The sequence below is a fragment of the Nannospalax galili genome, unplaced genomic scaffold (genome assembly GCF_000622305.1).
Source record: "Nannospalax galili isolate Female #2095 unplaced genomic scaffold, S.galili_v1.0 scaffold74, whole genome shotgun sequence".
In the NCBI taxonomy this organism is placed as follows: domain Eukaryota; kingdom Metazoa; phylum Chordata; class Mammalia; order Rodentia; family Spalacidae; genus Nannospalax; species Nannospalax galili.
Window position 1 is genome coordinate 401,355 of NW_008335376.1, and position 25,858 is coordinate 427,212.

General features: G+C 41.7%; 1 protein-coding gene across 1 annotated transcript in view; it reads left to right on the forward strand.

Moving 5' to 3' along the window:
* The window catches only part of Kcnmb4 (potassium calcium-activated channel subfamily M regulatory beta subunit 4), a 90,926-nt gene extending 67,278 nt beyond the window's left edge, over positions 1–23,648 (forward strand). Inside the window, exon 3 of the mRNA XM_008830043.1 lies at positions 23,080–23,648. Within this exon, the coding sequence (XP_008828265.1) occupies positions 23,080–23,248 (169 nt within the window). The 3' untranslated portion in view covers positions 23,249–23,648. The remainder of the gene's footprint in view (positions 1–23,079) is intronic.
* Positions 23,649–25,858: the final 2,210 nt, after the last annotated feature.

The window sequence follows — 25,858 nt, forward strand, 5'->3', positions numbered from 1 at the left end:
ATGTTATCAATCCCAGCACCCACATGGCAGCTAACAACTGTCTGTAACTCCAGTCCCAGGGGATCCAGCAGCCTCTTCTGACCCTCCGTGGCATTGCACAACTCAGGTGCACTCACATGCATGCAGGCAATCCACTCATACACATAAAATAAAAATAATAAAATATTTAAAAAATAAAAATGCAACTCAGGAACTGCAAGGTGGAATTTGGACATGGGGCTAGGCACCCTCTTCTGGACACCGTCCTCCAGGCACCTCTTCAACACCCCACAAGTTCTCTGGACCCACTATTTGGTGCTTCCCCATTTCATAGGCGTAACTGGTGACTAAATCAACCTGTAGTCCCTCTGCCTCCATGGAGGGGAGGTCAGGGGGCAGGACTGAAAGTTCTAGCCCTCTGATTACAAGTTAGTTCCTCTGGTAAGCCATGCCCCTACCCTCCCAGAGCCATACCATTAGCATAAACTCCAGTGTGATTTAAAGGGGCTTCCTGTGAACAACACAGGAATGCTTCTCTCACTTCTCCTAATCAGGAAATTAGAAGGTTTTAGAAACTGCCAGGAATAGATGCCAAGACTAAATAAGTATTTCTGAGTGTGTCACAGATACCTCTGTGTTAATTTCAACACGGCAAACTTAAGCCTGTCACACCTCCATCAAAATGGACACACATTCTGAACCCTTCATTTCGCTGTCCTGTCCCCAAACTGTCAAGTACAGATAAAAGTGAGGGTGGTCTATCACAGCCTGGCAGCAAGCCCTGATTTTTAAGTGGCTCTGGAAAAGCAGGAGTTTCACTTTGGCTCCTATATCCTGACATACGTGAGAGGAAACAAGAGTGCCATCAGAGTGTGAAATGGCAGCTCCCTGGTGCCATCCATTCCGAGTGCACGTCTTACAACTGCTGAATGTGAAGCTAAAATAGACTGTATCCACTTCCAGATGCTCTTGATAAGATGAACTTTATATTTAAAGTAACCTTTAGATTTCACACAAATGCAGGAAATTAAGGAGCAGAGTTAGCAAGGAAGTTCCATCTTCAAGAAAGGGTATTATTTTTAAAATCCAAGACAGAGATTATTGGAGTCTTGGCTTTACACGGTTTAAGCCTTATGGAGGCGAGCCATATTCAGGAGGAGATCTGCAAGGCCAGACAGCCAGCAGCAACCAGAAAGGTCAGTCCAAATGTTGTCATGTGGACAGCTTTTTTATATTGGAGGAATACTTAAGTTCCCTATACCATGTCTCCTCAGCATGCCCAGCTTATCTTTTTCCAGCAAAACCAACTCAGGCCCTTTTAGCAAACATTCTCTAACATCTCTATTCAAGTGCCAGAAAACTGCTTTGAACAGGCTCACATAATCTTTCATCTTTGTGTTAGCTGGCTATGGCTTGAAGAATGGCACATTTCCTTAGGAAAGGGTTACTCGTTCCTTACTGGATCTAAGGACAAGAAGTGATCAGCCCTTTTTAAAAAAAAATAATAATAATAACTTTCTACTCTTACAGAGAACTTTCCTTTTTTTTTCTTTATCAGCTTTTTAATACTTTTTTTGTACATTTGAATGGGTGGTTGGTCACAGAGCACACACGACAGACTTGTACTCACACTCTCTCTCTCTCAGATGAATGCCTCTGGCACTTTCATCACCTCTGTGAATTCACCCTTTGCCACTGCTGTGGTCCAGACCCTCAGCCTCTTCCCCTAGTGCCTGTTATAAAAGTGTTGCTGGTGTTTCATTACTGCTATTCAAAATTCACCCCAAATATTACTGTGTGACCTCTCACCTCAGCCAGTGTCCTTACTTGCTTCCTGACTGTGTTCCACACCACTGTGGCTGCTTTGTCAAGCTCCAGTAGCCTTGGATGAATATGTGTATTCACCTCTTGCAAAATATGAATTGGTTAAAGGCATCAACTCTGTGACATTGGGTAGCTGGGTGCATACCTATACTCTTAACTCTACAACTTGGGGAAATTGTTCAACTTCTCTGTCTTGGTTTTCTATGTATAAAATGAGGGTGTTATTGTCTATCTTGAGGGTTTTAGTTTTGCCGAAGATCACATCTCCACAGCACTGTACTCTTAAGTAGTCATGTTAGTTTTCCTTCCTTTGCTTTATACATTTGTAACAACTAAGAAACAACTAATGAGTCAGCAGCCTGCTTATTCTCTGATTGAAGGCTTAGGTATTGAATGAATAAGTAAGTGGAGTTTTATTAATGGATAAAATAATAGAACACACACACAACTAACAAGAGAGTGTTTGTTTTTTTTTTAAGTAAATATGCTATATTTAGGACACTGAATAGATGCATTCTAATTCTGGAATATGTATTTTCAGTCTTAACATTTTGGAGACAGATGAACATAACAGCCTGAGTTCACATGAGTAGAAGGCAGTTTGAAAGCCATTAGAATAGAGAATTAAAAGCAATCGATTAGAAAAGGCACTGCTTGCTTACTTAGGGCTTAGTTTTCCAACATATAAAATTTGATAGACTGACAGACTGAATGATCGCTACAATTCCTTTACACTCTTAAGCTTTATGATTCTAATTCTCAAGTCTTGTGCAATTAGAATAACTTAAGATGCTTTATAAAATCCTAATGATGTAAGAGAGAAAATCAGGAAAGAGCTAAATGGTTAACAGTCTGGAGCCCCTCAGTGGAGGAGCAGACAGTGCTGCTACCTCAACAGTAACTGAGTTTCGTAATGACACTGAGTCATCAAAAAGGTTCAGTTTGGTTCTCCATACTCTCCTTAAAAGGCAAGAAAATGTATAATACATTTTAGAAGGGTTTTTACCAATGATATTTTAAATATTTTTATTTATTGTTTAACTTTAAAGTGAAACCAGTTATTTGGAGAATTCCCCAGTATAAATACCTATTTCCACACCATGAAACAAACAGAATCATTTTAGAGGCTACAAAGATCTTGCCAGAAAATAGATTATCACTTTACTTTTATAATGTTGTCCTTTCAGTCTCCTAGATTGCATAAAAATGCTACCACCGTGCTTGTCAACTGATGTGCTCAATAAAGCATTCCTTAGTCACCTGCTGTGTACAAGCTGTAGTGATTACTGATGGTAAGGTCCTGCCTCTGTCTGCAAGGAACTTAACTGCTTAGCACAGATGGCAGACGTGTAAAATAATTGGAACACATGTGGCAAGTATCAGTGTTAGAGGAATGTATACGTGCGCGTGCACACACACACACACACACACACACACAATAATGCCTATATCTACTTGGCTGGAGATAAGGATTGGAGAAAGAAGAGCCTTCACAAAGGAAAAGTTTGTTTAATTTTTAAGGTTAAAAAAATAGGAATTTTTCCAGATAAAGCTAAGGAAAGGAATTCTATTGGAAACAGTAGCATGTCCAAACATTGAGGCTTGAAATACCTAGGTCAACTAGAAAAAATATATGGAGCTTTATGTGCTTGGAAGAAAAGTAGCTATGAACCTGAACAGGGTGAATGAGACAATATTGTGTCCTTTGCTGTTTAAGGGCTCTCGACTTTAGTCTATGTGCAGTGGGGACATGTGATAATCATGTTCATCTTTTTAAAAAGACCAGTCTGGCAGCAACATGGAGGGTAGACTGGATGAAGCCAAAACTGGAAGAAGTAATGAACCATTTGAAAATTATTGTACCTGTCTAGAGAAGAGATGAAAAGTACTTGAACAGAGGTAGACTAGTGCAAGGAAAGCAGAGAGGGACTCCATAGACGTATGTGGATATACATGTTTTTTTTTAGGAGGATGGATATGGATGACTTCTGGCTTTCTGCCTTGGGTGACTATGGGAGACAGCATCAGTGGGAGAGGAAAGCTCTGGAAGGCTTTGCTTTCTGAATTCAAGATCACTTCCACCAGCTTCCATTTGTCCTTGGACTCCAAATGTGCAAAAGCCACCATACAACTCTCAGATGATAAGCAGGAGGACAAATGCCCACACAGACTTGCCTTCCACCTCAGTGAGGTCTCGTGTGTTTCTGCTGCTCCACTGTGTACTCCACACTAGCTTGCCTGTGAGTGCCACCTCCCATCTCAACTAGGAGTGCTGGGACTACAGATGCACAGCACCACATCTTGCTTAAACACAGGTTCTGGGGTAGTCAGACTTCTATGGCTAGCTAGCTCCCTGACCCAGACCTGAATTTTAAATAAACTGCATAGGGTAGTTTGGTGACGATTGAATAAGTTATTACCTACTGTGTTTTCTATTTGATAAACTTTTGTTTACTAATTTTGTTTTCTATTTTCTGTGAGAAATATTACTTTACAGTCCATGATTAGATTGGTTTAGTAGTTCTTTTTAAAAGGAGCATATTATATTGACTTTCTCTTTAGATGTGGAGTTCAGTGACACATCCTGAGTCTTGAAAAACAAAACAGTGAATCTGGAATCTTACTCAAATTGAGTCTTTTCCATCTACATTCATGTCTGGTTCCATATTGAGAGGTGACATCAGAATAGAGGGCTCTGTTTGTTCTCAAATCTGTACTTTAAAAAAAGCAATGTTTGCCATGTCTCTAGCATGCTGCAGAATATATATGGAACTCACTCCAACATTCTTTCTCAGTTTGACACCCAAACACCATGCATAACTTAAAATGTGAAATGGAGGGTCTATTTTCTGATGGTTAATCAGAATGTCTTGATGCTAGCAAATTCATCTTCCAGCAGCTTTTATACATCACGGCAATAAAATTACAAAAATGATATTATCAAATCACTTTTCACTTAAAATATTTACTGAAGCCTTAAAAGAAAGCCCTGGGGGGAATTTGGAAGGAAAAATACAAGAACCATAAGACAAGTAGGTCACAGAGTGCAGAACCGTGAGCTGGTGGAATGCAGGGCAGGGCTGTGTGTCAGGAGACTTCAGTTCTATGCATAGCTCTGTTCCTGACTCCATGAATGACCTTGGGCTACTTACTGAAGGTCCCTTACCTCAGTTTCATCTTAGATAAAATGGGCCAGAAGGACTGCCTGTAGCACATGTGGAATACAGCGTGGGGTTCACAGACTGCTCAGATTGTACAGCTGGGAGACCTTTTCAGTCATTTGCTCTAACCCTGTATTACCTTTTTGTGGTGCTGTGACTAAATACTTGACAAGAAGCAACTTGAGAGTTGGAAGGATTTATTTTGTTTTGTAGTTCAAGGGCATGCAGGTTGTCACTGTTGGAAAGCATACCAGCCCTGAATGTGAGATGGCTGGTAGAGTGCATTATGTCAGAGGTGGGAAGTCAGGAAGCAGAGAGTAGACAGGAGGTGGGCCTGGGCTATGAAACCTCCAAGCCCAAGCCTAGTGACTCACTTCTTCCAGTGAGATTCTCCATTCTGAAGATTCTACACCTTTCCAAAATAGTGCCACCAAAACAAACAAAGGCCTGTCCTGGACGTGTATACCTTTAGTCCCAGCACTCAGGAAACAGAGGCAGTCAGATCTCTTGAGTTTGAGGCCATCTTTGTCTACATAGTGAGTTCCAAGGCTGCATAGTGAGACTGTCTCAAAAATAAAAAACAAACAAACAAAAAATAGCACCATCAGCTGGCCACCAAGTGTTCAAGCACATGAACCTATGGGGAGACATTTTGTATTTAAAGCACAACAAATCCCAAATGAATACCCACCACATCATTTTCATCATTTCTTCTCCCTCCTCTTCCTCCTCCCCATTTCCCCTTCTGCTCCTCTCTTCCCTGTCAACCTTCTCCTCCCTATCCCATCTTGTAACATTTTTAATTGTCAAGAAATTCATCTAGGAAAATATCTATTCCTAGCACATTCATAGAGGCAGAATGTGAGTGAAAGGTCTCAGAGGACCTCTTGGGGAAGGGGGCTGGGGAATCCTGGCAGCGGAGTGCCATATGATAAAGTTTCTGTTGTTATGAGCTGATGGTAGCACAGCATTGTGAATCTAATCTATGAATTGGAATCATGCGCTTAAATTGGAAAATTTTATTTTACATGTACTTTAACACAGTTATAAAGCATTCATTGTGATTACTGCTGTAGTCTCAATGTGCAGGCAGACTGGGCGTCAAGGACTTTACAGTCCCAGGCCAGGGAGCAGCAGGCTGGAGCAAACACCTCGTGGTGCTGCTCTTTTCTCTCTTTTTTCTTACTTAACCTTTTTTCTTTCTTTCCCTTTCATTTTGTTTAATTCTGTTTTGTTTTTTGAGACGTAGACCTGACTATAGTTGAACTTGTAGCAGCCTTCCTGCTTCTGCCTCCTGAGTGTTGGGATTGCAGACATGCACTGTGTCTAGCTGATGCCCATCTTGCTGCACCCTGAGCCCCCGTTCAGCATGGAGCAGAACTTTTCCATTAGCACTGTTGAATCCAGACACAAAAACTGAGTCTAGAGCACCTCATAGGGCATTAACTTTGTAGGTAGCTTCGATACACTGTTGTTTCACACACAGCTGATAACAAGGTTTCCTCCTTCCATGTCTGGGGTGTGTGTGTGTGTGGTGTTTCTCTCTCTCTCTCTCTCTCTCTCTCTCTCTCTCTCTCTCTCTCTCTCTCTCTGCTAGGGATCAAACCCACGGCTTTGGACATGTTAGGCAAATGCTGCACTGTTGAACCCATCCTAGCCTTGCATGGCTTCTCTGAAAGCAAGTTTCCCCCGTTCCTAAACTGCATTCTGGTCTCAGCAGGTTTTAATTAATCTTTTTTCATTCTTTTTCTGAGACAGGGTCTCCCTGTTGCCCCAGCTGACCTGGAACTCTCTATATAGACCAGGCTGGCCTTGAACTCACAGAGATCCACCTGCCTCCACCTCCTGAGTGCTGGGATTAAAGGTGTGGACCACCATGCCCAGCTTTAATTTAATTTATCACACACACACACACACACACACACACACACACACACTTTATTGCTTTTAATGGATTTTTCTAGTCATATGATAATTTTGAATATTGATTCTAGTACCTATCATATCGGTTAGTCTGTTCCAATACTGTCGTGTGTGTGTGTGTGTGTGTGTGTGTGTGTGTGTGTGTGTGTACACATGTGCATGCATGTGGCACCCAGAGGGCAACTTTGATGCCGCCCACCTTTTCTCTTGAAAGGTGATCTCTCACTGGCCTTGATTTGCTATGTAGTCCAGGCAATCTGGCCAGCAAGCCCCAGGGATCTGCCTGTCTCCATCTCCCCAGCATTGGGACTGCAAACATGCACCACCATGCCTGGCTTATTTTACACGGCTTCTCAGGATCTAACTCAGGTCCCCGTGCTTGCAAAGCAAGTCCTTCACTGACTGAGTTCTCTCTCCAGCCCCCAAGTACCATCTTAATTATTAAGTCAAAGTGACTTTAATTCTCTTACCCAAGTAATGATAAATATGCTTTAAAAATGCTGGAACATAGACCTATTTATTTCACTCTGTCTCATCCAGTAATAACTAACACCCATATATGCCACTTCCTCTGTGTCAGAAAGCATTAACATGCTTCATATACATTAACGTGCTGACTACACAGTAATGCTACAGGCACTGTTACCACTGTCTTCATTTTATACACAGGGGAACTGAAGCCTTGAAAGGTTGAGCAGTTACCAAATCTCAGGCCTGGCAAGTAGCAGCCAGGATGCAAACATCTTTCTTTAAGTTGGTGCATAATAAATGTGCATCTGTTCAAGTCCTTCGTAAAGTGTATAAAAGGATTTTGCAAAGTGTGGTCATCACATTGGGCTGTAGAATACTGCAACTCATTCTCCTGTGTAACTGAATTTTGGTTCCTGTTACCAGCCTCCTTCACTTTCCCCTTTCTAGTCTCCAGAATTCACTGTTGTGCCCTCCTCAAATCTGAGATCAACTTCAGTCTTTTTAACACAGCTTCCAGGGTCCAACCTGTTAACATCCCTGTTGAAAAGCCACTGGTCATGGCCAGGATTCTAGTCCACGCTGGAGTATAGTAACATAAGGGGCTTTTAAGCCTAATCAGTGAGTTTGTTACTGTAACATTTTCTCATGTCTACCAATGGCAAAATGACCAGAAATGCCAGACCAAAGCATTTGTGCGTTTGTATGTGCTGTATCTTTTCCCTTAAATTTTTTTATCCATTTGTTCTACACTCTTGTTCTTTCACATCTTCTCAATGTATTTCCTGTTTATTTCCCCAGGCAAATTTAAATGCTTTTCTCTTTCATTACTCTGCACTGTGTGCAAATCTCCATTGCATCTTGAAATGGATTTTAGCCATAAGGAGTATAAGCGTTCACAGAGCATCTCAAACGTGTACCAGTGTCGTGCTGCATAGTGGGAGTGTAGACAGAAGAGAGTGTTCCTGCCCTCACGTTTACTGCTGATGGGAGAGCCAGCAAGCAAGGGTGATCCGGGTGTCTGCCTGTCGTAGGTGTTAAGCAAATGTTAAGCGGCTGGATGAAACAGAGCTAGATACCAAGCTTTTTTTAGTTTTTTTGGAGTGTTCAAAATCTACATCTCTAAACCATTTTGGTGCTTCAGATTTAGAGAGAATTTTTTTTTAATTAAAAAAATCATTTTTAATTATGTGTATGGTGTGATGGGGTGGGGACTGTTCACATGTGTGGGTGCCCACAGAGGCCAGAAGCTTCAGATCCCCAGAGCTGGAGTTGTAGACAGTTGTGAGATTCCTGATGTGGTACTGGGAATCAAATTTAGGTCCTTGGAAGATCAACAAGCGCTCTCAATCACTGAGCCACCTCTCTAGCCCTGAGAGGAGTAGTTTTGACCCTGATAGCTGTTTGCTTAGTGACATCCAGTACAAAATGGCCAGCATGCCAATCAGCTCCAGCTGAATTCTGCAGTGATAGCAACAAGAAGATCTTAGAAGTATACAACAAGAAAAGCTTATTTCCTGTGCGTGTCTGTGATGAGTCATGTACGGCTTTGCTTCATGACATCACTTTAATACCCTGAGTAAAGGAATAGCCCCCATCCACAATAGTGATGCTGCTCAAATGGTAAAAGAAAACTTACCTCTCTAGGAATACATACCACTTTCTGCATAGACATTTTTTAAGGATTTCAAAGTCTTTTTTTTTTTTTACACCATATTTGGACCATCAGCTTGATGACAAATATGTACACATTATTTTATTGAATGTTACATCATACATTCTAGGATAGAATTAAGCCAGTAGCACCTGCATGACTAGCACCTGTGTGAGAAAGTAAGCTTGACTGTTCGGCTCTTTCTGTTTACTTAAGTTTTTAAATGCTGTTGTTCCGTTGTAAGCCACTGTTGTAATTGCTGGGTGCGTTTCTCAATAGTGCTTTCCTTCTCCAAACATATATGAGCAACTTACCATTTAGGAAAAGAGCCTCAAAATTAAATTAGCTAATTTTATAAGTCAGAAATAGTTCAATATCTGCTAAATGCATTTTGGGTAAGAGACACGTTGCACAGCAGACTACAAGGGTGAACGTAAAGCTTTAATTCCTGTACACTTCAATATGTAATTTAGGGCTTACAATGAATGAGTCATCGGGAGCCTGGGTAGAATGCTAGCCTATGTCTACTTTCCTGCAGGCAGTAGCAAAGTGTATAGACTCTGCTAATTATTTAATTTTAAAATAACGGGTATACCATACATTGCAGTGGGAACCATTGTCTAACAATTGGGAACTTTGTAGAATGACAGTTTTATAGTAGGAGGTGGCCTTTTCTTCAAGCTTTCATGATGAGATGTTCAGTTGACTTTTCCCCACCCCAGGACACAGCATTTAAACTTCTTTTCCAGAGCTGCCAGAATAATAGTGCAGTAATGATGGGAAACACATAAAAGAGAAGAAGCTGGCAAGTGAGCGGTTCTTCTCCATTCAAGGTCTTAATTCCAGGGGATTGGACTTTCCTTTTTCAGAGTTCAAATAGCTGTGTGCCAGCCTGGGCTCCTTTTGTATTGGCCCACCTCACGGCTGGCAGCGTTTCACAGCCTAGTAGGTTTGAACAGGAAGGACTGTATCCCACGGAAGCTGGAAGAACAGAAACTGTGTACATAGTGAGATTGGTTGGGCTAGAGATGGATTTTTTTCCTGCAAAAATGGTTTATTATTCCCAGGAGGAGGTCCCTCTCAAACTCACATCCCAATAAATGAATGTCTGTTGATAGAGATTTTAGCTGGGTATGGTGGTACACAGCTTTAATCCCAGCATTTGGGAGGCAGAGGCAGGCGAATCTCTGAGTTTAAGGCCAGCCTGGTCTACATAGTGAGTTTCAGAGTTTCAGGCCAACTAGGGAGACCCTGTCTCAAAAAGACTAAAAAAAAAAATAGAGATGGATTTTAAAAACCAATCAGAGAAGGGGCTGAGAGATAGCTCAGTCAGTATTTAAGTTTGATTCCCAGAAGCCATGCCCCCCAAAAAGTCAGTGTGGTGGTGCATGCTTTTAATCCCAGTACTAGGAAGGCAGGGACAGGCAGATCCTGGGGCTTGCTGGCCATCCAACCTTACCTATTTGACAAGTACCCAACCAATAAGGGACCCTGTCACATTCTGAGGAAAAATATGACATTCTGAGGAAAAATACCTGAGGTTGACCTATGGCCTCCACACACCTGCACATACATGCAGGCACACATGCCTACCCATGTACATGCACACACACACGCACACACACACACACAAGCTGAGAGGGCAAAGCAGAGGAGTGAATATAATCACTTGTTTTGGAAATTATCTGAAAATAGTTGTCACAATCTGTGAAAACACAAGCAAATGCACATGACTGTTTATGCAAACACATCTATGGCATTTGCAGTTTCAAACAAATATTGTGGCCTTTGAAAGAATCCCCTGGAACTCCAGGATCTTGCTTCCCATCCTTCAGATTTGCATAACTGAAACTCTGTGATGTAGATTTTCACTCCCTTCTTTGAAGCCTTTTTGTATCCCACTCACAGTTAATGAGGTTAGCAGGGTGTGCTGCCTTCTAGGTCCTGGAACCCCAGGAAAACAATCCAAGCAGAGATGAGCAGACACCCAGTCCTCCGGGATGCCTGTGGGAAGCCCACGGATGCGACTGAGGCTGCATCGCTCTGCCCCCACTTCAGTTTTCAGTATTTAAGAAGCCCTTGCCATCTTGATTTTATATCAGAAATCATGGGGAAGGAAATGTTTCTTGACCTCCTTTTAAATGCCATATTTCAACTGCACACAATATGCCCAGGACTATACAGACGGAAAGGAGATACTGTGACATTTGAGGGGATTCCTTACCCAGCTCATTTCCTTGAGAACCCAAATTCTGAGGTTCTTGCCAGCCTTCCAAGCACCCAATGGAATCCCTGCTCTGCGCTTATTTTGGGTGCATCAGTATGTTTGTCATTTTCTCCCTGGAAACAGTTTCTCACACCCACATTGCAAGTGTGAGATCTGCGATTATTTCGCCTGCTCGTTTTCCGTGTCCTCTTTGCCTGGAGCGAGGGCTGAGAACATGATTCAGTTTAGGGAAATGACACAAAATGTGTCTGCTAAAACGATCTTTCAGAAGCATCTTTTTCTGTGTTCAGTCAGTCTGTTGGTGTAGCATGTGAGTTCTTTTCACCTGAAACAAGCAGGTTTGAACGCTAACCTCCTAGAATCACCGTGTTGGAGAGATCTAGGAGATACCTGCTGTACTGGTTGCTTTTCTTGCCATTGTGAGGAAATACCTGACAACAGCAGCTTCAAGGTGGAAGGGTTTATTTGGGCTCACAGTTGGAGGGTGCAGTCTACCTTGGTGGAGAACAGTCAATGGCCAAAGTGGCCCTAGCTGTGGAAGCAGGAATGAGAAGCAACTGATCCCATTGCAACCACAGTCAGGAAGCAGAGAGATGAATGCTGTGCTCATGTGGCTTCCTCTTTTTTCTCTTTTAACTTAGTCTAGGACCCCATTCCGTGGGATGATGCTGCCTATATCAGGGTGGGCCTTAGGTTCCCAGTTAAATCTCTATGGAAACACCCTCACAGACACATCCAACAGTAGTCTTCTAGGAGATTCAGTATCTAGTTGACAGTGATGATTAGTCGTCACACCTGTTTTCGACCCTTGCCATCTCCATCTTTAATTTCAAAGAGAAGCCTCCACCCAACTGTGGACCATTTGGAAGGAAAGGTACATTTGGAGATTGTTCAGTGGCTGATGCTTTCAGTGTTCACAGCCTTTTCTAGAGAGAAAGCTGCTTTTCCCACTCTGGTGTTTGGCTTCTTGGAGTAATGAGGGGTCCTGTTGTTTGGTCTTAATCAGTAAGGGGAGTACAGATTGTCCAGGTATAACAGAAACTGTTTTTAGTTCTTTCTAGTCTTCAGTTTGCTTTGAGTATCCTCTTTGTAACCCTGAATTTTCAGACATGCAAGATCACATCGTGAGACTTATGTTTATGAACTAATTATTCTGAGTAAAGAACAGAGGGACGTGTTGAGCTTCCGCTTGATAAACCAACATTTCCATCTTCTCAGGGTGTTTCTTCAGGAGCTGGTGGCAGTGAGATGGGACTGAGCTCCAAGAGACTTTGGGAACACAATGCCTCCCTTAAAACTTTCCCTTTTCCTAGGTAAATTTGATTTAATAATATAGTACTGAGAAAACCACTGCTTGGAAAATGTGGGGTGTTAAAGAGTGGAATGGTTTAGATAAAGAAATTGAAAAACTATGTTTTTATAGAACAGAAGTGTTAGGATTAGAAACCAGCACTTATTAAAACAATGTGGTGCACTAACCAGTCTATGAATTTCCCTGTAGGGAAGTTCTCTATCGGTGTTGAAGTTCAGGGTTTAAAAAAAACTTGAAGGGTATTTGATGCTTAAAAAAATGTCAAGATGGTCAAACATGACGTAATAGCAGGTTGTGGTTAAAGCTAATATAGTGCCTAGAATTAGTATCTTGAGCACCTGAGGAAAGAAGAATCAAGAATTTGGACATATTTGATAAAGATTAAATTTGAAATGCAAAGACACAAAACAGAAAGGAAATCCTGTAGGAAATAAAGAGGCACTGTCTTAGAGGTAATTAGAATTGTGAAACTTCACCAACAGTGTGGTTAGGAGCAGCAGTCAGTGGTGGAAGTAGTGCTTTCTAGGCAAAAGAGAATGGAGTAAGGCCAGGAAGGGGCCATGAGCCAAGGAATTCAGACAGCCTCTGGCAGCTGGAGGCAGCAAGGATGCATTCTCCCCAAGCCCCCAGAAGGAGCGCAGCACCACCAGTGCCTTTACTTTAGCCCAGTGACAGATATCACTCTCTGACCTGTAGAACCATAGAAGAGTCCATTTGTGCCGGTTTAAGTTGATAAATTAGGTACAAGTACATGGCATTAACTTGCAGATGGCTTTTACAGTGAACAGCTGCAAGCTCTTCTTAACACTGAGCTTCAGAAGTGCTGCTGATTCTAAAAGCTGATGCTTCTGTGTTGTGTTCTATGTTGACTCAGTTCTTTGTGGTCAGGAAACTGGATTTGGGTCTTCTGTCCTCTGAGGAGTTTGGTAGAAAAGCACTGTCCACATAATACCCTCATTCAATCTTAATAGGGCTTTGCTTTCCATTTTACAAATGAGGAAACTCCAAAGTTATTATCTTCTTCTAGAAGATTTGAGGTATCTGTTACAGTCAAGGTTCTGCTCCATGTGGAATTTTTATGTGTTACATGGGTAGCGGGGGAGGAGGAGGGAAAAGATGGGAATCCAGTATTCCCCGAGGATCATCATCTGTGGTCCATCTTGCAATACTGATTTAAATAGTACTGGCTTTGTACTTTAAAATTTGAAGTACAAAGTTGGTACACAAGGTGAGACTTCATATGACAATAACCTCTTTCTTAAATAGAAGAATGTAATTGTCTTCTTTTCTCCAGTTTATTTTTGCTTAAAACTTAAGTGAAACATTTTGGCCAAAAACAAGCTATATCATCTGTGGAATAACTTTTGTGAACTCAGAAAAGCCACAGACAGAATTACTCCAGAGAGCAGGCGTACTCTTCTGAGGAAACGCCCATGGGCATTTCTGGAGTGAAACTGAGATGCAGTTTATAAGCAGGCCACCTCTGTTGAAATTAGTGGCCCAGAAGTCCTGGTCTAAGGCTGAGATAACCTGTGACTGACACAGGGTTCTCTCCCTGAGCAGCCAGAATACTCTGTAGGAGAGGAAGAGGGTTCCCCATAAATTTAATACAATTTCTTAGAGCTGATTCCAAGGAATATCTAACTAGTTTTAACACTTTTCCATTGTTTTTCAATGGAAGAACAACAGGATGTCTAACTAAGAAGGCCTTTTATGGGTAGCTGACTTGCATATAAAAAAGACTAACTGGCTTGGTGTTTGGTTGGTTGGTTTTTGAAGTCAGAAAACATAAGCATCCTTCTGGTTGCAAATCCTGACAGTGATCCCTCTCTTTCAAAACTCAGGGGCCATCTCAAATAGAAGCCAATAGTAGACAGAGGTTACGTATAATGGGTATCTGATGTCAGGGCCTTAAGAATCAGGTTGGTAAAACAGATAGATGTGTACAAAATGATTAGCATGCTGTAGGATTAGAACCTTGAAAGAAACATTGCTGTTCCACCCAGAGTGGCAGCAGTTTCCTGCTGCTTAGAGACCTGTGGGGACAGTCGCTGACCTGGGCAGTATCTGGGAGGCTGGGGAGGGACCACAGGGGATGACCAGTCATCTTAGTTAGAAAACGTTTGCCAAGTCCATCTACCAGCTTAAGCTAGTGGTGTTAAATAATGGTTTACGGGAAGAGTTTAAGGTATGCCTTGTATTTATGTTCCTAACAACACTCAGATGTTGTGGAGGATTTTTTTCTTTACCTCTACCTGACATGGATGTATTAGAATAGAAAATCATTTTTTTCTGTTAAGCCTATTCTGTTTGTTAGTTTGCTCTCCCCAAGCCTGCCATGCAGGATAGAATGCCAACTGATCATTGTACAAGGGTTTGGGGGACAACAAAGGCATCTATACCAAAAGGAATTTTACTTTGATCAAAGGAACTGCCCCTGGCTGCCTCCTTCTATCATTCAGATGGAAAAGACATTTGGAGAAGCCAACATTCCAGAATCATTTTTTAATGAGTAGTGCTCATCATCCTCAGGACAACCCCTACTGTGTCCTCCTGTCAGGAAGCTGAGTGTCTCCCATCCATTACCTCATTTACTCCTTCTGAGTAAGGTAAGTGTTACCATCCCTGATGCTGTGGTTCAAATGCAAAATGCCTCCCATACCCTCATGTGTTTGAACATTTGGTCTCCAGATGGTGGTGCTGTTTTGGAAAGTTATGGAGCCTTTAAGAGGTGGAATGTCAACAGATGAAAGGGATTAAGGGATGGGCCTTGAAATTTTCTACCTTGACCCCACTTCCTGAGGGCCCAGTGTATCATGCCCTCCACCGTGATGAACGGTGTCTCTTAAACTATAAGCCAAAGTCAGTCCTTCCTTCCATCCTTCCTTAAATGTCAGGTATTTTGTTAGGTATGAGAAAAGTAGCTAATACACCCATTTTACAGGTAAAAAATCTAATCAAATAGATTAAGCATTTTCCTCAAGATCAGGTAGCTATCAGGTTGCAAAGCCCATATTCAAACCCGTGTTTGTCTTCATCAAGTTCCCATTCTCAAACACTGTCCTGCCTTTTCCTTCAGTGTGGACATGACTATACTCACTCCCCTTTACAATTAATTCAACCCTTTATTGTTCCAAAGTAGCACACCTGTCACTTTGCTGCATCTCCTGCTAAAGCCAAATGCAAATGTTTCTCTTCACAAACTACAGGTTTGGACTTAACTTCTTCCACAAAGAATAGGCGACTCTTGTGCAATTACACATTGCCACTCTCAGTTTACTTGGAGAAGACGGTTGAGGGAAATGGTAGGGTGTGATTGACATTTATAGATATATAAGTATAGTCAGCATTTCCTCCACAGGTTGGAGCCCTCCAGAGCAGCAAAGCCATGCTCTTGACATAACTGCCACCCAAACTTTTTAAAGGCCTTATCGCAGTAACATTACTAAACCCACGTGGGTAAAGCCAGGCTCATAATGGTGTAGGAGAGGAAGAAAAACCCTTTACTCTATCAGGTATAATGGCTGAGGATTGGAAATTAATTTTCCAAAAGATAAATTAATGGGAGTAAAATACATACAAATGTATTGATGTGTATTATTAAATATTTTTGTGTGCATTGGACCCTCACATAAAAGAAGTAAGAAATGGTTAGGCTCAGGGCATGTATACTTAGTGGGGGCAAAGAAGGAAAGAAAGGCTTCAGTGGGAAGGACAGAGGGGTTTTTAGGAGGCTACATATGTGATAATGTTTAACACCTCAAGCAAGAGCTGTGCCTTGTCTTCTTCGAGAAGAAACCCCAAGGGAAGAAGTTTATGGTAGCCTCTTATCCCAGAAGTTGCTGCAGTTACTCACATTAGGGAAATTTCTAGAAGGAATTAGTTTTGTGTGTTGAATCTCAATGTGTTCATCTTAAAATAACCTTTGTACCACCTCCAGGGGTTCTGAGTGGGTCCCCACAGCAAAGCAGCTCACTGGGAAGAGCACTCCACAGGATCTCTGTGGTTTGGTCCCTCCCTGCCTTCCCACAGCCCTAGGACTGGCTACGCTAGTGCCTTCCTGGGGTTGCATAAGAAAACAAACATGCTTTTTCTTTCTTTTAAAAAAATCAATCTTTTATTGAATTCTAGTGATTTTTTTATGCAATATAATTTGAAAGTATTTAGGTACCCTCCCCTTATCGCCCCCTATCCATATATATATATATATATATATATATATATGTATATGGAGAGAGAGAGAGAGAGAGAGAGAGAGAGAGAGAGAGAGAGAGAGAGAGAGAGAGGCCTATAGAGTCTAATTTGTGTCCCCAAATGTCCCTCAGTGTGGGAACATCTGCTGGAGCCTGGTTAACCTACCAAGAGTCCCATCCTTGTAGGAGACTGCCTCTCCCTCTTTCAGCAGCCGTTGGTTGCCAAAATTGCCTTGAGTTGGGTTGCAGTTTCTTACCTACTTCCCCATATCTGTGCTGAGAGGGTCTTGTAAGCATGCTTTTTCTACCGTCTCTGCAAGGTCATATGATTGCTTCCCAAGCAGGCAGGTAAAACACGCTATCTCATTAATGCACTAGGTATTCCGCCTATCGATTTAACAAAATCCATCTTCCTAGGGATGGTCCTATGACCAGATGATTAACCAGTTAAACTTACACAAAATGGAGGAGCTTGGGGTATTACAGTGGCAGTCAAGAACAATTTGCTCTTCAGCCAGTGTCAAAAGCTGAGCTGATCTAGTATTTTGAAAGCATGTTAAAACCAGTTGCTCCCAGGTATAAGGAACTGTGTGCTTTGCTGGGAAGCTATCTGATCCAGCAGATCTGAGACCAGTATATTAAGAAAACCTCAAGTGCGCTCATCGTTTCAGCTTTGGAAAACTGCTATGCGAGTCCTCTGAAACGAGTTTGCTACCTGCGCATGCTGCTCGAGGTAAAAGTGCACGAAATATTTTTTCTTCTATGTTAGCCCTAGCAAAACACCAAGTCTCGTGCTTCCTTTTCTCATGTAACAGCAGCTGGGTAACTCACATGTCCTTCCCTGCCATCCTTGGGTACCTGGAGGCTGAGAGAGTTTCATTTAAATATATCATGCTAGCTTTTCTTAGTGTTTTTCCCCCCATCATAAGTCTATTGCCCTTTTTCTTTACTGTTAGATTAATAATTTTACTTTATTCGTATCTTCTATTTGTATTATCTCTTTCAGATTCTTTTTGAAAGTAGGCCATGTCATAAATAATAAATAAGATTTATTTAAAGCAGCCTAGACAGTACCTGTTCAGAAAGTCTCCAAGGATGAAATCATCAAATTTTTGGTGCTTTCTGTCCGCCATGCCAGGGGCCTGGCATGTGGGAATAAAGTTGTGCTCGTAGTATTATTTTTTGACAGGGTCTCCCAAGCCCCAGCCTGCCTGGAACTCACTATGTAGACTAGGCTGGCCTCGATCTCACAGAAATATACCTGCCTCTATCCCCAGAGTGCTGGAATTAAAGGTGTGTGCCACCATGCCCAGTGTTTGTAGAATTATTTTGATCAGAGTAATGATGAAACATTGTTAGACTTTTAAATAAAATTTCACTAAAGGCGTGAAATGAAAGCACCTACAATGATAATATGATGTGTTATTTCTCGTGGAAATATGAGTAAGTGTGGACAGCTAAGAGGTTCCTACTGGTTTGTAATAAGCTTGATGTGTAAATGTTACTCATCTTCCACAGGTTGAGGGCAGTGAGCTCAGTGGCAGAGCATGCGCATAGAAAATGCAAAGCTCCAGGTTCAATCCCCAGCACAAAATAGGGGAAAAAAATTGAGAGGATTTAGCAAGATCAACTACAAATGTGTGAGAAAGAAAAGGCAAGTGAAGTGTTGTTGGCATAAGAATGCTACATCGCTGGCTAAAATGGGCCCAGATCTCAACTTTGTAGCAGCTTCCATAAGAATTCTTTCTGTGCTTAGGAAGTGAGAAGTACCTATGATTGTAAGTCTAGCAGAGTGTCTTGTTTCGTGCAGGATCCATGGAGAAAGTTCTCTGAAATGGATTATCCTGTCTCTTGATTGGTCCAATGTCCATAATGCCGTATTTATAAACTATAGTGCTATTTGGATTTTGTATGTAGTATCTGTGTGTGCATGTATAGTATTTGTGTGACTGTAGATACACGTGTGCATGTGCAAGTGGAGGCCAGAGGTCAACACCAGATAGCTTCCATTATCGCTTTCTACCTATCTTTTGAGACAGCATCTCTCATTGAATACAGAGCTCATTGATTGGCTGCACTGGCTGGCCAGTGAGCTCCAGGAATCCACCTTTGTCTTCACTTGTAGAGTGCCAGGGTTACCTGTCTGTACAGCCATGTTCAGCTTTTACATGGGTGCCAGAGACCTGAACTCAGATTCTCATTTTTGCATAGCATGCACTTTACCAACTAAGCCATCTTCCCAGCCTCTGTCCAGATTTTGATATGAACAGTTAAAATTTAAGAAATTCTTGATTATAATTTATATAGCAAAAAAACTTTTCTTTCCGTACTGGCCAAGAGAACACCTACTATGGAGTGTAAGCTCTACCGTTTGGTGAGACAAAGTCAAAGGGAATATATTTTCTATATTTAGGGTGATGTACACCAAAGCTCTGCCTTTTAAAATCATTTGATTAGTACTGCTTGTTGACCTATAGGGTATCTTTCTGTCAGTTATAACAAAAGACCTCCTCTGGCAAATTTCACACCATGGTGTGTATTTCTACTTCTGAGCCCCCTTCTCCTAACCCATACTTGCCTCCTCCTTCCCAGATCTCCATCTTATCCTGGGGTACCAATGAGTGGGCCCTGTAAGGCCACATAGTAAGTAAGCATTCATAAGTAGTATACATTCTACATAAAAGCATGTAGAGGCCATGAAAATTACCTGGACTTAAGCGTCAATGAGAATTAGGCTGTTTGTGGTACACACTTCAATTCTTTTATTATTAGAACTTTATACAGTCCTTCTGGAACAAGTATATAGAGAATTACTCCAGATTTTCTAAAAAATGCAGATGTCTGGACTCCACAACTTCAGATTCCAGTAAAGGAGGGGTTGAAAGAAGGGCCACAGTTGAGTCTGATTTGAGAAAAGCTGGCTTAAATTAGGTAAAACAGCACAGGCTTAGAAATCATACACATGCAGTGTAAGTCCTTGTGTTATTATTTTTAAATTGTGTGAGCTTAGGAAAACTAATTAGCAAACTCCTTTGCTTCAATATCTTTAAAATTCTTCAAGCACAAGGTCATTTTAAGGCTCACATAAGAAGAAATGTACTACCACACTACCTGGCAGGTAGCAAACATTCAGTAAAGGCTGATGGTAAGAAAACAACAGACAACAGAATTGCTGGTTATCAGCATAGTCCTTTCAGAGCTGTACTCAGGTGAGTGCTGGCTGCCTAAAGGACTTTCCAAGGTTATGGAAGCACTTCTATGTTTATGATACTTATGCATGCCCCTCACTCAGGGTTTAAAGTGCTTTCCATTACAGATCCTGCATGCTCCAAAAGGACCCTCTTATTTGCTTTTTTAAAGTGCTTAGATAGAGTAATCATCCTTTTTTTTTTCTCCTTACATTCAAAGTTCCTTGTGAGTTCCACCATGTAACTATGGAAAAAGTAGATTCTAAGCCAAATAGTTTTGGTCGAGCACTCTGCAAGAAATTGAAGACTGAGGCAGAGGGGAACCTTCAGTTAAGGTACTAGAAGCCCCTTGGGATGAGCCCAACTTAGGGCAGAAGAAGAAATATAGAGGTTATGTCAGTAAGTAATATGACCAGAGAAATAAGTTTTTCCTGTCAAAGGAGACTGTTATATTAGAGCTATATGAAATAGATCAAACATACGTGGTTGGTTTTGTTTTTGCTTTGTCTTTTTGAGACAGGTTCTCACTATGTAGACCAGGCTGGCCTCGAACTCACAAAGATCTGCCTGCCTCTGCCTCCCAAGTGCTGGGATTAAAGGCATGCGCCACCACACCTGGCCTACATACGTGGTTTTTAAAGAAGCATGTACAATAATATGGAATTTTTCTCCCTCAAAAAATTTAGAAGCAGTTGAAGTTCAATTCAAATGAGTCATTTTATTTTGCCACTTTGGAGAAGAAAAAAAAAAAAAAAAAAAAAGAGTGTTGCCCAGGAAGAAGGAGATAGAATTATAGAAAGTCTCTAAGGAAAGCAAGCATCTGTATCCAGCATTTTCTGGTGCTGCTCTCTTCCCCCTTTCACTCACGTTCTTTTCGGTACATGTTCCTCAAACTGCATTTCAGACGGCAAGTACAGTGGTTCCAACCCCCTTCGTCTGAGCTGTTTTACTGGCTCATTTGCACAACATTGTGATAAAGGATTCATCAAATACCCTAAATAACGACTGGAGGAAGAATGTAAAGGAGAATCTACACAGAAGCATTTTACTAGGAAAATTTAGTTATAAAAACATATCACTTATGGAAATTACATGTACATTTACTAAAATATTAATAAAAATCCAAATCTCTTTTTCTTTGCTTTGCGGCCATTTTTGGTATATGGTTCCTAAGTGTGTTCATGTTGCTGAACATCTTACCCTTTTGATGAAGAATCTAAATCTCCTATTTGTACCAGTAGTTCTGAAGGAGGAGAGTAATGTTTTCCAGAGAGAAAGATCATCCTGAGAGACAGCTGAGAGCCTCTCTTGCACACTTAGACAGGTCATCTGCCATCTTTGGGCACCTGTAGCTGAGAAAAAATCCATGGCAGTGCTGGAGATGCACATTTCAGACCCTAAATGTGGCTCTGACTCTCGTGCCTGGTCTGTCTTTGCACTGGTTTCTACGCCTTCAGACCAGACCCCAGGCAAAAACTTTCTTTAAACTGTATATGAATCATCAGGTTGCGGTACAGGCAGGTTCTTCATCAGTTGCAAGCAGTTTTTTAAAATAATATTTTTATTGATTCTTTGAGAATTTCTATAGCGTGTATTTTGATTGTATTCAAACTCCCTCCCATCTCCTATCAGACGCAAGCAGTCATTTAGCAGCAGCTCTGTGTAGACGCGCAGGCAAGTGGCAGTGTCACAGCCCGCTGCTTCCTACAGGAGATAAAAGGATGTGTGCCTCGAAATCAGTGGCAGCCCACATCTTGAGGACTAGGGTGTTGCTAAAGATGTGACTGGAGTAATTTCTACAAGCTGGGATGACATGGGCCTCATATAGTCTACATTCATTTAATATAAATTTTCATTGAAGTACTGTGCAATAAAATATCAGTAAAAACCACTTTACATGTAAAATTTTAAATTATGCACCAGAGGAATAAGAGTGCAAGGGTTAGGTCATTTCACACCTGGTGTGTACAGCTGTTTCTGTTGATGCTCCAAGAGGCCTTTGCTATATGGAAAAGAGGAACACCCAGTGTCCTCATCAGTCTTCTGGGAAAACAGATTCAGAATTACAAGAGCTGGGACTGATGAGTGCCTCCCAGACCTATATCTCTGTTAAAGGCACTGCCCTTGAACTCCAAAGCCTTTGATGTTCTTCAGGACCATGAGACTGATTATTTTTCTACCTCCTCTTTCTGATGGAAGCACAACTACTGCAGTATAACAGCACAAACCCTCCTATGAGTGCAAACACTTCATTAAATGTCAGGCTCTTTTATGGAAGCTGAATTCCCAGGCATCTGACTGCCAAAGACGGGAGACTGTGGCACGTGGAGTGTTTCTCATCTTCCCTTCCTATCAGAGACAAATGTATAACTGAAACACAGCGATAAGATAGGAATCTACTCCCCAAACCTTGCAAGACTTAGCAGTGGCTCAGAATGATGATTAGTCCCACACAGAAACATAGAAGTATATTCAGTTCATCCACTGCTTTATTAATAAAACCTTTAGTTCAAAGCTCAATTGACTACTAGGGCTAGCATGGGTGTCCATCCTTTCGACATTGTGATATGATGTTATGGTATACCAGTGTGTTAGACTGCATTCCCAATTATCCTGGGATGCATGTGACCAGCAGGCTACAGGTTGGACATGCCTATGAACAATACCATGTATCAATCTAATTTTAGTAAGGGCTTTAATTGACTCCCCAACCCGAATTAAGATCATTTGGGATCTACCTAAGTGCTAAGACTAAGCTTATGTTTGTTAGATAGTACTCACCCATCAGTAAATTTTGGGCTGTCCAAGTCCCTTGGTCAGGGGTATTAAAGGATGAGTGTGAAAGAACATGGTAAGCAATTTAGAATGGAGGAAAATAATAGAAAAGGATTGCTACATCTTTGACATTTTGCAACATGAAACGCTATGATAAATGATGTGTAAATTTGTACCAATTACTTGATTCAAGAGCTTTTGGAAGTGATTTGAAGCACAAAATGTGGTATCTATAATCAAAGTGAGGTCTTGCTTTCAAGGGTGAATGATTATTCCCTTGGGCTGGAAAGCAAGCTTGGCTGCAGACTGTAGAATGATGGATGCCATGCTGAGAGGTTAACTGCTCTACTTTTCCTGTCTTCCACTCCCTTGCAGACCAGAAGACGTCCTCCTGCATCGCACACATGATGAGATTGTCCTCCTGCACTGCTTCCTCTGGCCCGTGGTGACGTTTGTGGTGGGTGTTCTCATCGTGGTCCTGACCATCTGTGCCAAAAGCCTGGCAGTCAAGGCAGAAGCCATGAAGAAGCGCAAGTTCTCCTAACAGGGAGGAGGCTTGTGGGAAGCTAAGCACAGAGGCTGCCTGGTCAGCACTCACCTACCTGAGAGCCTGCCTTTGGTGGTGCAGGAGATGGAAGGGGCCACAAAACAGGTCTCCAAGAGGCCCCTCCCTCAGTGGCAGCAAAACAGGCACAGCTGGAAGACTTGGAACTGCATCACCTGCATTCCACGTGCTGTAGCGATGGCTAGAGGGTCAAGCTCTTAGCTGTATGGAGTAACTGTTCAGAAAACCCTATAAAAGTTGATTTTCTTTGGAAAGTAACAGTATATTATTTGTATAGTGTAGTATATAAACCATTATGATTTATGCTACTTACAAATATTAAAATACAGTGGTCTGTGTTATTTTCTATTTCCTTTTTTTATGCTTAGATCACCAGGGTATTAAAAAAAGGGTCTAATGCTTTTCACTTGACTCTGCTAGATTAAACTTTTACTTGACTGTAAGGATTCCTGCAGAACCCTTGACCTTACTGTATTACCTTCAGTTTCCATGATTAAACAGTATCGTGACTCTTGCTTGAAAAGGAGTTCTACAGTGGTAACTCCATCTCCAGCCACTTCTGTCTCCTTCCCTCGAAGACTGAGAAAATAGACCCCCCCCCACACTGCCTGCCTTTGCCTAGCCATTATTTTTGGTCAGATGACTTCTTAAGAGAGGGACATGATTCGGAAGAAGGTCTGTCCCAGCTCTGAGTACACAGAGCTCTTATTTTTCTGTTTATGCTGTTTATTCATTCCTTTGGAGTGCTGGAGATTAAACCCAGGGCCTTGCATATACTAGACAAGTGCTGTACCATTGAGCCACATCCCCAGCCTCATTAATGTTATTTTTTAGCAGATTGTATCTCTCTGTGATCTCCATGACATGAAGACACTCTTCAGTTTATAGTTAAATGATGTTTCATTTCTTCTCCCCCCTCCCCTTTATGTCAGAACACAAAGTCAGTTCAGGCATTTTGTTTTCCTTTCCTTTGTCCTTGCCTTGATGTTCTGGGTGTTAAAGCAGCTGTTCAGTTTGCTGGGACAGAGCTGGAAATGCAGCCTGGTTCACCCCACTGTTGCTGCTGAGCTTTCTGTGCCTTTAAAAGTGCATCAAAGAGACCATCACCTTTGCGTCTGTTCATGGACTCAAATTCCAAATAGTAGTGGGTCTCAGCAGATGTCTGGGTGTTTACCACCCAGAATCAAACCTTGTTTAGACGAGGTACACACTTTAAGTGGAGAAACAGCTGACAGCACAGTGCGGGGTTTGCTTCCTTCTCACACTTAGACATGCTGCTATTAGAGTAAAGGCAAGTTGGAATTTAAGGACAGATTCACCTCAGTTATTTCCACAGGGTTTTAAGAACTGTAAGTGAAATCATGATTTCCTCACTCTCAGTCCACACACCAATGCTCTCTTCAGCTTAGAATGGAAGCCAACAAGAGCAACATGGTCCACTGGAAGCATGTTGGAGGAATGTGATCATTTTTTTCTGATTGAAGTGCTGTAGGTTTCACTGTGAACAGGCCTTGTGAACACTATTTATGACATCCTTTGAGGCAGCTACAGTGCCTTGACTTCAGTCCCAGTTTTCTGTTGCAGTACCCCTGTTGTCTTAGCAACACAGAACTATTCTGAAGCGCCGAGTAACGAACGACACCAGGAATCAGAAAATCATCATCTTGGCATCACATGGAAGGAGATGAAGTCTATTTTATCTTCATCCAATTATCTATGATTAGCTGATTACAGAGAACAGATAAAATCTTAACAGCTGGTGGACACACATCTATGTTGGAATAAAAGGAAGTTAACATGTATCCATCTGAGTTTTCATTTATCAACTTGATACTTACCATTTATGTCAACTGAATGTTTCCATTTAGGCCTAAAGAGTATACCTGTTACTGTACCCTTTAAGTTGGTTTCTGAGACTGAGGATAAGCACACTGAATTCATGAAGGCACATGTAACTTTAGGGTCTTGCTTGCTTACAGCCATTTCAATTTGAGGCTCCTTATTTATACTTGTTAAAGGTAAAAACCCAAAGCTTTAGCCAGGAGAGGCTCTTTTAAGGTCATAAAAGATAAACTTAACATCTTAATATTTTCATTCTTTTTTTGTATATGTTTGAAAGTGGACCAAGCTGCTCTAACACAAACCCCAAAATAGGATGCTTATGTAAGGTGCAAGTCTATCCTCTTCCTTGGCAATCCAGAAGCAGATGATAAGTTGAGAGAAGATAGGCCAGCTGATTCAGGATTCTTCTACTTACTGTTCTCTTATTACCAAAGTCATTGTTCATTCTGTGGTCAGTGCTGTCTCAAAGAAGCAGCACGTGTACTTTGCAACCTACAAAATAAAGGACGTGGGAGAAAGCTATTGCCTTTAAGGAACTTTTACTCAGCACTTCTCCCCGTTGTGCATTCTCTCAGTATTTACTGCTTAGCTCTACCTGGCTTTGAGCGGTGCTTGGGCATGTTATCTGCAGCTAGACATGTGCCCTATAAAAGCTCCATTGGGGAAAGCTTCTGTTACTGAGAGGAAGAGGAGAATGAATGCTACAGTCAAAGTGGAAAGAGATGGACAGTAGCTAGTGGCCCATAC